The sequence below is a fragment of the Sordaria macrospora genome, chromosome 6, assembly GCF_033870435.1.
Source record: "Sordaria macrospora chromosome 6, complete sequence".
Taxonomy (NCBI): domain Eukaryota; kingdom Fungi; phylum Ascomycota; class Sordariomycetes; order Sordariales; family Sordariaceae; genus Sordaria; species Sordaria macrospora.
In genome coordinates this window covers 1,557,185-1,569,336 of record NC_089376.1, presented here as the reverse complement: position 1 = coordinate 1,569,336, position 12,152 = coordinate 1,557,185, and the positions used below count along the sequence as shown (strand labels likewise).

General features: G+C 52.8%; 3 protein-coding genes across 3 annotated transcripts; 2 read left to right on the top strand and 1 right to left on the bottom strand.

Annotated features, from left to right (window-relative positions):
- Positions 1-12: 12 nt before the first annotated feature.
- SMAC4_06089 (uncharacterized protein) lies at positions 13-3,665 on the top strand (the record flags this gene model as incomplete). Its single annotated transcript, XM_003349346.2, has 2 exons — positions 13-855; positions 946-3,665. Exons 1-2 carry the CDS (start codon positions 645-647, stop codon positions 3,663-3,665), a joined length of 2,931 nt encoding a protein of 976 aa, XP_003349394.1. The 5' UTR covers positions 13-644.
- A 331-nt stretch (positions 3,666-3,996) lies between these two features.
- On the bottom strand, positions 3,997-5,076 carry SMAC4_06088 (uncharacterized protein). Its single transcript, XM_003349345.2, has one exon. It carries the CDS (start codon positions 5,067-5,069, stop codon positions 4,404-4,406), a length of 666 nt encoding a protein of 221 aa, XP_003349393.1. The 5' UTR covers positions 5,070-5,076; the 3' UTR covers positions 3,997-4,403.
- Positions 5,077-10,497: 5,421 nt separating this feature from the next.
- Positions 10,498-11,892, top strand: SMAC4_06087 (uncharacterized protein). Its single transcript, XM_066090386.1, has 2 exons — positions 10,498-11,167; positions 11,499-11,892. Exons 1-2 carry the CDS (start codon positions 10,552-10,554, stop codon positions 11,555-11,557), a joined length of 675 nt encoding a protein of 224 aa, XP_065947454.1. The 5' UTR covers positions 10,498-10,551; the 3' UTR covers positions 11,558-11,892.
- Positions 11,893-12,152: the final 260 nt, after the last annotated feature.

The following is a 12,152-nucleotide window of genomic DNA, read 5'->3' as shown; positions in this document are numbered from 1 at the left end:
AATATTTAGGGCGCCGGAATTAATTGCAAAAGCAGGGATCATTACTGTACCCGCCGCCATCCGCACGCCGCCCACTTCCTCGATCCGTCCCGTCATCTCCATCGCATCGTCTGCCTACTAGGTTGTTGGCCCTGTGCATTAGTCAAAGGAGCCAGTCAAGAAGGAGCGGCGGCGTCAATCAATTTCAACTACTAGAGATGCCCTAAAATCATCAACAAGGCCCCCCTCCAATTCCCCCATTCAACGGAGCTTTCCCCGGCCGAGCGACAAGGACAAGAAACGAAACGACCAGACCCCCTTCTAGGCCCAGCCCAGTCAGGCCTCTCCATCGTCGTCACCAAAAGTGCTTCGTAACGTGATATTCGCAATCATTCACTTTCGCTCAGTCTCCTTCTTCGGCTCAGCTATACCTACCCAGCTACCTACCTTACCCTCCACTCCTTACCACTCCCCCTACCCGACCTTACCGGCGGCTACTGCCAGCGCCCGTGCCTGCTGCATGCCCGCTGCGTGCCCAGCCTAGTCAGGCAATCCTCCTCCTCCCGTCGCGACCGACCGACTCTCATTCAGCTTCCTTTTCGCTTCTCCGCTCTTCCATCTCGTCAAACCCCGACAGGATCACCCCGGAGACCTAGAATAACAACATGGCCGGCTTTCCTCCGCATCAGCAACACCAACACCACATCCAGCCCGATGAAGGTTACTCGGAAGACCCTCTGAACCCCCAGGCCAATTCCTCCTGCCTCAAATCCCGCGACGCCTCTCCTTGCGCCCTGACTTCGTCACGCCAAGCCTCAGACATCCCACCCTGGCTGATTCAACACATCTCGGGCCTCTCCATGGAGAACAAGACAGGTTGGCCCTTCTTTTCCCCCTTCTTCCCCTTGCTGTTTTTTTCTTCACCAGTCCAACTGACCTGCTTGCGCTTCTCTTCTCTTGTCTTAGAACTCGCCATGGCGCTCCTCAACGACCTCCCCACGAGCGTCATCTCCCAAATCGTCGAAACACAACTATACCCCCGACTGTACATCGACTTTGTGCGCTATCTTCCGGCCGAAATATGTCTAAAGATCTTGGGCTATCTCGACCCCCTCTCCCTCATCAATGTCGCCCGCGCCTGCCGAGTCTGGTACGAGCTTGCCATGGATAGGAAGCTATGGCAGCATCTGTACTACATGGAGGGCTTCAAGGCTCTGATGGACGAGATTCACGCCGCCGAAGAAAAGATGAACCAGACTCCCATGCCCACCCCCAGCCATCTCGAGCAATACCGATCCGAAGAAGACGGACATGTCCACAAGAGGAGGGCCATTGCCAAGGCATCACCCCCCATGTTGCCCGCTGATGAGGATACCAACATGTCTCTGGGTGATGAGCCTTCTGATATCGACATGGCGGGCTCGAGTATCTTTGGTGGTGGAGGTCCCGGGGTATCCCGCTCGCAGACTAGCGAGCATGGCGACGTCAACGGGAGAGGAAGTCGAGCGGACAAGGGAAAGGGACGAGCCATGAGCCCGCCGCCGCAGCAGCACTCTGCCACCACGCGTTGCAGAGACACCATGACTCACAAGATCCCCATCCTTCCCGGAGCGCTGCAAAAGACGACTATGTGGTGGTGGGATGCCAACGACCGCCGATACAAGATTGACTGGAAGTATCTGTACACCATGCGCCGGCGACTCGAGGCCAACTGGGAGCACGGCAAATACAAAAACTTCCAGCTACCCCACCCGAACTATCCCGACGAAGGCCACCGGGAATGCATCTACAGTATCCAGTACAACCCCCAGTACCTCGTCAGCGGCAGCAGAGACCTTACCATCAAGGTGTGGGATATGAAGACCAGACGTTGCTTGCGGACGCTCAAGGGTCACTGTCGCTCCGTTCTCTGTCTTCAGTTTGATTCCAGCCCGGACGAGGACATCATTGTGTCTGGCAGCTCAGATTCGGATGTCATCGTCTGGCGCTTTTCCACCGGAGAAATTATCGAGGTGCTCAAGCACGCACACCAGGAATCCGTCCTCAACGTCAAGTTCGATAAGCGCATTCTGGTAACATGCTCCAAGGACAAATCCATCAAGGTCTTCAACCGGAAGCCGCTTCGACAGGGGGACCTGGGCTATCCCATCGATCCGGTCGGTACAACTGTCAACGTAGGCTACAACATTCCCCCAAGTATTGAGGAGACGCCAGTAATAGCGCCGTGGACCATGATCGGTCACCTTATCGGGCATAGCGCAGCTGTCAATGCGGTGCAGATCCACGAAAGAGAGGTCGTGTCTGCTAGCGGTGACCGATACATCAAGGTATGGGACTGGCCCACGCAGGAAGTCAAACGTACCATAATAGGACACCACAAGGGCATAGCCTGTGTGCAGTACGATGGCCGCCGTATTGTTAGTGGTAGCAGCGACAACGAAGTCAAGATCTTTGATTGCCAGACAGGTCTGGAAGTGACCACTCTGAAGGGCCATTCCGCGCTTGTGCGGACAGTGCAAGCCGGCTTCGGCGACCACCCGTATAGCGCAGAGGAAGACTTGATGAGGGCCAAGAGGGTCGACGAGGCTTATTACAAGGCCGTGGAAGCGGGCGAGATCGACGAAAACGACAATCAGAGGGCACGCCACAAGACCAACGCCGGCTCTAGCAAACCGCAGGACATTTGCGCGACCGGAGCCAAGCTACCACCCGGCGGCGGCGGTGGCAAGTTTGGCCGTATCGTTAGTGGAAGTTACGACACCACCATTATCATTTGGAGGAGGGATTCGGAGGGTGTATGGAAAACACAGCATCACCTCCGACATGAACAGGCTGCTGAAGCGGCTTCGAGGCGGGACGACGCCCCGCCCGATCTGCCTGGCAGGATTCCACTGCATCCAACCATGCGTTCGGGTTTGAGTGCAGCCAGCATGCCCGCGCCTACACACCCTCACGCAGTTGCTGGCTCCTCGCGGACCGCAAGCGCTCCCCCTGGACCGGCGGCTGCAAGGCCGCCCGAGACAATGGATCCAGCTACCCTGCTTCAATACGAGCAGATGGTCCACGGCGCTGTCCAAAGCGGCCCAACTGCATTTAGGAATCTTCTTCAGGCTCGCCCTGAGATCATCTCTCTACGCCACATGGTAGACCGAGCGATCAACCGGCAGTCGGACCAGGAAATACGAACTCAGTTGCGACACGCGTGGACTGGTGCTCATATTCACAATCAGTGGAACCACAACCGAACTCGAAGTGAATTAATCCGCAACCAAGAAAATGTCGTGGCTGCTAACGCTGCTGATGATGGTGGTGGCAACGGCGTCATTGGAACTGGTACGACCACGGCAACGGCAACGGCAGCAGCAGCAGCACTGGTAGCAGGAGCAGCGGCAGGTCAACCTGTTGTTCCGCAAGTCTCGTTACCACAGGTGCCGGTTGCTCCCACGGATGCTACCGCAGCGCCAGCAGCACAACAGCCTCCACTCCCGCCCACGGCAGGTGGGCGCCATCATCCGCACATCCCCGCAGCACCGGCGGAGGAGAATGCGCCGAGGGTGTTCAAGTTGCAGTACGATGCCCGGAGGATCATCTGTTGTAGTCAAACCAGTTTTATCGTCGGGTGGGATTTTTGTAACGGCGATAAGGAGTTGGAGGAGGCCAGTCAGTTCTTTGACACGGTGCAGTAATGTGATCGAGCGTGTAGGTCTAATTTTTGGTTGGTTTTTCTGTAGAGGTATCTTTTAGTACCCAGCTCGCTTGGCACACTGTTATTGTCAAAAGGTAGCCCAGATTGATGGAGTACAGGCGTTAGTTGGATGGTCAAGTGCCACAGAGATCACAAGATCATGGCAAGGAGTCTTTGGTGTTTTGTGCGAGTGCGCATCATTGTTTGTTAGGTATCCTTTATGAATTTGATGATAGCCGTGTTGTCTATTGTCATATTTTTCGCGATAGAGAAGGTCAAATTCTATGCTCAATGGGAGTGTCTTTATCTGAATTTGTACGGTGATGTCCCTGATGTGTTGTGTGCCCTGAATGGCAGTGAGAAACACAGACTCCCACTCCAAATACAACTCGGGTTGAAGGCAATGGAAATGGAAGAAACACCGCCTGACTGTATTGCCGCCTTCTTCCATTGGTATACGGTATATGCTTCAATCGGACTGCCTGCAGTTACCCTGCCTCAGCTTCCAACCTAAAATCATCAAGCCACAACTCCAATCCCAAAGCAAACATGTCGAACTCTCTTAACTCCCCACCCAAAACGTGGTCCAACCCAGCCCCCCGCCCTTCTCATCATATACACCTTCATACGTCAAGCCATCCTGCTCGTAGTTGCAGGAACCAGGTAGTCTACTTCCAATGGCCATCGATGAGAACGAAGATAACCCCTCCTCCTTGCTCAACTATCTCCCCCCTAACCACTAACCAGCAACCTCCTTAACCTTCCCTCCCACCTTAGGCTCCTCATCCACAAACTCCGGTACCTCATCCTGCATAAAACTCGGCACCCCACCGGCCCCCTCCAATCCACTCCCATACATCTCCCTCTCCAATTCCACCTCTTGGCCCAGCGCCTCCAGCTCTGCATCCAGCTCATCTTCATCCACATCTTCGGGAACCTCATAGCTCCTGGCCAGGCTCTCCTGGATCTCATTCCCCACATCCAGCAAATCCGCCATCTCGTCCTGCAGTCGTTCAATCTTGTCCAAGTCCACCTTCCCATACTCTTTTTTCAGCTGCTTGTTCGTCGTCTTCAAAGCGTCGATCGTCACCATCGTGTTCTTGAGGTTGTCCTGCATCGTCTGCGCCTGCTCCATGTTCCACACCTGCGACTGGATCTGGTCGCGCTGCGCCTCGTACTGCTTGCGCTGCCGCAGGACTTTGAGCGCTTTTTGTTTTAGGGCGGTTTTTCCCGGGCCGTCTCGCATTTTGCTGAGTTTCGTTTGGTAACCTGAGAGTTCGGCGGTTAGGGAGGCGAGCTTCACGTCGATGGAACTGAGGCGCGTGTCGAGACTGGAGATGGCGGTTGTGAGGGTTGGTTTTTGGGCGGCGGTGGACTTGGAGGTGGTGCCGAAGAGGCGGTTCATTTTGGCGATGGGGGCGCGTGACGCGGTGACTCTTTGTGTGTGGGTTGGGTAGGTTTGAAGCGGTGGGTGAGTTGTTGATGGGAGAGCAATGTTTGATGTTGATGTTGTTGTTGTAGTTGTTGTTGCGGGGAAGATTGGCGTTGCGAGTTGCGACAGACGGCTGATGACAGATCGACCGCCCTGAAGCGCTGTGGAGTGCTGCCTATCGTATCCGCTGATGACGACTGCTGCGTGGGGCAGTGTGGCGCATTAAAGGGTGCAGTTCGTGGGGATGTGGGGAAACTGAATGAGGCTGGACCGCCCTATGGGGCTTGCTCGGTGGGGAAGTCAACTTCAACCGTTCATCTTCATTCTTCAACTCTTCCACTTCTCATCTCAAATCCTCCTCTGGCTATTCCTTGTACCTTTGACTTTTGGCTATACGCAGCCAGATGAAACGAGGCATCGAAGGCCTGATACTTGGTTTCACATGCACCAAAGTATTCTCCTCGGGGCATTCCTACTTACGAACGTGCCTAGCAATGTCCTAACACAAGGCACGCCGTGGACTCATCCGTGCAAGCAAACATCATCATGTTACGTTCATCATGACATGTGAAGACATCAACTTCGAAAACTTCGAAGACGACCCTGAGGGGCCTGGAGGACTCGGTCTTTGATGACCACATGTGCCACTTGCCATCAGGATGGTGTTTCAACACTGCCACCTGTTACCACGGCATTATCACCCTTCTACCAAGATGATGGGTGACCAAGAAGAGGTACAACTGGCCTCGTACCGGCCGCCTGGCTTCTGTGTCACTATTGGGAACGGCTGGTTCGCCCACGATGCCACGAGTTTCGATATATAACAGACGCCTCGCTCCTTTTCAACAGGAGATGCCTGGCGCCGTCTGTGACCTAGATGGCGGTGATCTGTTTAAATTTATCCTTGGAATTGCGATCATGTCTTCAATCTTCGATCTCGGCGACATCTATGCTAAGCTGCCTATCGCCCTCCAAAACTTGACGCTGGACCACTTGGAGCCCGAGAGAAACTGCTCTGCAGCTGGGAACGTCGCCGCTCAGATCTCATACTTCCTCGACCAGGAAGCGTTGATGACGTCTTTACCGTCAGTATCGGATCTATTAATCTTCCTCCATGCTTGCTCAAATAAGACACTGGGGAAACTCTCACCTGGCGATGCCGTTAACTGGTATATATACCATAGAGAAAGCAACCCCACCGCGCTCGATAACTTGTGGTGGAAGATCGTGCACATCAACCCGGTATGCGAGGAAAGCTATTGTCGACATTATAACTGGGAAGGCGACCCAGACTTGGCAGGCGTGGGTGTAAGTACAACTTCCTCAAGCAAGGAGACATGTCTATGTTGCATTCTTCGTCAAGCGAACAAAGCGCATTTACTCATCAGCGTTTTCCCAGATCTATTACACATACATCATACAAGCTGGCCTGACCACGATCTGTATCCTGTATGAGTCCTCTTTCAGCTTGTTATTCAAACTTAGCTCTCAAGCTTCTTTCCATTTCGGTTGGCTCATTCGACTCGCTAAAGCCGCTGCCGACTGTCAAGATATACTCGACAACTTCATCAAATTCTTCTAGGCTGCATCGCTTTATTTTGCACTGGCTATCGCACTCGCTTCCAACCTGGCGATAAAACAGTGATGTCTGACTAAGGCATGCGTGAGTCACCATGGTTTTTGGTGATTGGAGAACATTTTGCTACGACGGTCCTCATTTGTCTATGGCCATGCTACAGGAGAAAGGTCGAGTTCCCGAATGCGGCACTTTTATGTGTCGCCCTGCTATGGGCAGTTGTGTACTGTGAAAACGGTATTTTCTACTACCTGCCAACCGATTTATGTTTTGACGATATCACCTGCTACGATCTTGAACCTTTCTGGTACGTTCTGTGGAAAGTCTCCTATTTCTCCCAGGTTATTCTCCCCCTCGGGCTAGCATACCAGGTCCTTTACTGCATACTCTCCTGGTACCGGTATGTTGTCGGAGAGATAAGCAATTGCTCGGGCCGGCAAACTACAGCAGAGAGTATCTTCAGAGGAACCATATCTGCCGTGTCCTTCCTGTCGATGTGGATAGACCTGGCCATCTTCGGCGAAATGCGCACAGGGGCACACCAGTTCCTGGGTCAGTCTTACTTGGAGGATAGGTGGACATATGGTCAGATACTCACGGTCATGACATGGTTCTCGATATTTGTAGAATATCTTCGGCTATTTTTATGTAAGTCCCAGCTCACCACTCTGCGGCATTTCTGTGAAATATTTTGCCACAGATTGCGGGGCAATCGAACAAGCATTCGCATAGCTAACCTCCATTTCTAGGGGATGAATTCTACAACGATTTCAGCCGGTTTAATCGCAAACGCACACTGCCCAAGATTCATGACCTGGTTTCCATAACCCAGAATCGAATCTTGGAAGCTACATACGACAGCAAGGGAAGCTCGACAGCAAATCCAACCGCAGGCCAGAGCCGTATATACCACGCATGGCCGGTGAAAACAAGCTGCGATGATGATCATGACTCGGTCAAAGACACATCTGCCGGCTTGCTAGATTCTCATCCCACTCGTCGCTCTCGCAGGTTCTCCATCTAACATCAACCCAGTCTTCAGATCTGTGACTCTCCCTCAACGACCGGCGCTTTCATTTCCACCTCGCCTTTCTCGGTATGGCTTTCGTCATTCCCCCGACCACCCCGAGTGCCCGGGATCTGTTCTCCACCCCTCGATGTGGCCGCATCTAGTTCTGTCTCACTAGCTTCTGACGATGACCGAAAAACGCTCAATGCACCCTCTTTCACAGCCAGAAGCACTGGGGCGATTGTTCCGGTGTAGTATGCGTGGAAGGACTCCCCTGGCTTGCGTTAGTTCATTTGGACATCATAACAAACCTGCGGGGAAAAGATCAACAAAAGGACCTACAAAACCACACCCGGAAAAGGCCAATGATCACAGGATGCCACCCCGTCAGGGACACGACCTGGCCGAAGCTCCATACATCTTCAGAATCAGAATTTTCAGCAAGCTCGTGGGCCCGTTGACGAGACAGCCCAAAGATGACAAGATCAATCCACAATATGGCGAAGCTGAGGAGATAGAAGACGAACAATGCGGCACTTGCTATTGTAGTCTGGTGTCGCCTGAAGTGCCCGAAGATGGTAATTTTCTTTTCGGGCCCAGGTTGAAAGGAGGCGGGAAAAACGCACCGGGGCCGAAACGCAAGCACTCACACCAATACCAGCTAGATCCGGATCTCCTTCAAAGTTATAACTCTTGCAATAGTCCAAGACCCAAGTCCCGTTGCCAACTTTTTCCACTAACGAAACCAAACCTTTGCTATTGACAGCAGAGTTGTAGATAAACCAATCCGCCAATCCCCCATAGGACACAGCTGCCAATGTCACGTCGGAGCAGCCTTTGATGAAAGCGGAGAGTTTATGCAGCGGGTAATTGTTCTGGTCTCCGTTGCGTTCAAGCTTGAAATGCACGACTTGAGCAACGAACGCTCCTGTTGCCGCGCAGTCTCTTTCGGGCTTCAGCATCGACCATGTGAGGTTCTGGAGGACATCGGGCACTCGAGCGAAAAGCGACGTTGGATCCAGATCCATATCTGGGATTCGAGGCGAAAACCGGACCGTGGAAACGTCGAGACAGTAGCAGCGAGGTGAGTAAATTCGCGAGCTCACGTAGCAGCCACTTGAGCGATAGGACATGCTAACAAAATCATCCTATATTTTCTCTAATATACCCATACCTGAAAGCTTTTGTGATGGCTGCTGTGCCAAATTAACCATTTCACTACCGCTTCGACTCACTCAATTTGGGTTTGTTCAAGCCAATTCTGTCACAGCATCTGTCCCAAGAAATTATGCGACCCGCAGCAGCTTGTAAGCAGATTGGTTAAGAGTAGTTATCCCCGGTGGTTTTGCTTTTTGAGCAAAACCAAATCGAGTGAGTCGAAGCAGTAGTGCCTTCGCCAGGTCTGGGGGCCCTGAAGATTGGAATCCTTCGGGTGAAACGGTGACTCAAGATGAGCGTGGCAAACGAAGCAAAGAATGGGAAGTGTGCTGATTTGTTCGCCTCTTTTATAGGAAAATGAACTGATCTGCCTTTACTACGACGTACTGGGGGCTGGAACCAGGTAAGTCTGTCACCATCACATGTTTGGGCACCCACTTGCTGATTTCGGTGCGATATTCATCGTTACTCGCCTCCCAGCATCACAGTTGGGTTTGAGTTCTTCTGACGCTGATGCCATGAACTTCAAAGGGCCATGCGGATCATTTCAAGCACCGCGGTGGTGCTGAAAGTTCTGATAGTCAACAACGCCCACAGCCGCGATGTGTCCAGATCCTCAGAACCTTCCTATGAGTGCCTGATTCTGATTGGTGGCCGTACGACACGTTTGGAAATGTTCATCCAGACCTTTGTTTTGGCGTCGATCATTGCCCGATCATGCACTCCCCTAGGACTGTGCCGCAAAGTCCGCGAACTGGTCGTTGTGGGTCAGTCAGCATTCAGCCCAGAAAGAACCCCAGATTTGCACGATCTACAAAGCTTATACTTCATACCTCGGCAATCAAAGCAACTGAGCTCGATCTATTGTGGGAAACTGTCCAGGAATTTCCAAGACACCGCTGACGCCAGGATACCGTCATGACCGACACTGTTCTACACCCATTTTCTACACGTGTATGTATTCCGCCCATCACAGAACTGCACCACGAAGAAATACCCAGTTCGAATCGAAGCGGTGACCGTATTCCCAATGGCACATGGACAAGTCTCACGCACAAAAGAACGCTTAACTCTTTTGCACTCGCCGTTCCCCTCGGTGAACCCCTTTGTCGTTAGGTAGTATCAGGCCCCTGTTCGACGGTTGGAGCACAAAGCAAGATCTGGCTGGACTGGGGAGCAAACTGCAAAGGTTCCTGCAGAAAATAAGGTGCCAACGGCTGGCCATCACGGTGCGCGGAATACTGCTTGAGATGGAGGGTGTTGGGCCGTCTGTTGCCTAGAATAGTGGATTTGGAGTGCCATTGGGGATGGAGCTAGGCTGTATCCGGCTCAGCTTTATGGGCCTGGAATACCTTGGCACCTCTGGCAGCCTGGGACTCCTTGCGCCTCCATTCACAGTCCACCATCTAGCGAGCAGAGGGCTGAGCGAGTGAGCCTTACACCAGACACCAGTTTAGCGCCAGGTACCAGACTATTGGGCTGCGCCTGTTACTAGGGGCGGGAACACAGGCAACGATTCACGGCCTCGGGATGCTGACCGGAAACGGTTCAGCTCAAAGAAGCGGAAGGTCATGTTTGTTTGTACATACATAAAGACCCGGGCTGCCCCAGATAACTAATTGACTTGCCTCGACATTCACCACCTTGTTCACCTCACTCCAACTCTCCAATCTCACCTCAAAAAGCAACTAATCTGAAACCCGCACATCACGATGCGCTCCAACACTCTTCTTGTTGCCCTTGCGGCCACCGCTTCGGCTTCTGCCGTTCCCCAGCCCCGGGCTGAGGCCCCCGCCGCTCTGATCACTCCCGGCCCCATCTTCAGGCCCGGAGATTCGCCTGTCAACGATGCCATCCGTCACCATGGTCAACAGCACGGGGTCAACAAGCGGGCCTACATGGTTTCAATGGAAATTTCCGGTAAAGGCAGCGATTTCACCAAGTGCGTTAACAGCATTAACTCGGTCATGAGCTCTATCACGAGCGCCGCCCCGTATCCCTCGGACGCCGATCTCGCGTCCTGGCTCTTGAACAACGTTGAGGAGGAGCCCATTACCACGATCCCTATCGACCAAGCCGAGAAAGCCTGCGAAACCTCGGACCGCACGACCGCCACTCCCCCTGCGTCCCTGGCCTCGGCCTACTCATCCTACGAGAAGGAGGCTATGTCATGGCAGTCCAACGCGGCCAAGGGCGCCAGCAGCGCCGTCGGCAACTGCCCTACCAAGGTTCGCGAGTTTGTCGAGCTCACCTTTGTTACCGATACTGCTGAGTGCAAGGCGCTTGTCAGCAAGCTCAACGGAAAGAGCGGTGCTGCTTCCAGCTCTGGTAAGTCATAAACCTTTTTGTTGTGGTTTTCCAGCCTAGCCTTGTGTCGGGTTTGACTTTGTTGAAGCCGTCGCCACATCTACTGGCTCATCCTCTGCCTTGGTCTTGACGCGTCTTCCTACGATTACCTCTGGATCATGGAAGACGGAGCCTTCTTCCCCTGCATCTTCTTCTTCCCCTGCATCTTCTTCTTCATCTTCTTCTGCCTCTCGCTCCTCGCCCACCAGCGAATCGCTTGCCCCCTCATCCTTCAACTTCTGTATGATCAGGGCTTCTTTTACGTCTTTTTCTTGTTCCATGTCCGCGATGGCTAACAAACGAATCCTCACAGCTCCCGTCCTTGCGGCCGTCGCTGCATTTGCCGGCCTCGTTGGTGTCTTTGCTCTCTAAGAGTCTTAAAGAGTCTATAAAACCGGCAACCACGCGCCAACATGCCGATATGATACCCCCTTTTTACTACAATAAACCAAAACACAAATGATGCGGTAATGATAATGGAATAAGACGGACGGACAGACGGGTGGATGGATGGATGGATGGGAAGTTGCTATGGTCATTATACAGTGGGATTCTGTTGGAGGAGAGCCTCAGAGAATGCAGTGATGATACCCCATTGGATATGACAGAAAACCAAAATGATGATAATGATGATGGCTATAATTGAACTGTTGGGGAAAGTGTGATGGGCTTAAGGCATGTACGTGTAACCTGTGATCAATAAATCAATCAATTAATTCGGAAACGGACTGGAGTCAAACAAGATCCGTTTGCCCATGGGAGTAAATTAACCACCCGCACAATATCCAGGGGCACCTTTGCAGCTTTGGTAGGTACCTGCATTAGTGCGATGCACCTGCAGCTTGCATCGAGCACTGCCTCGCTCAAAAATGCTTGTCTACACCGCCGACACTACCTACCCGATCAGCTGATGTTGAAGGAAGGAAGGAAAGAGGCCAGCGTGACGGGACCCTTGACGTTGGCGCAA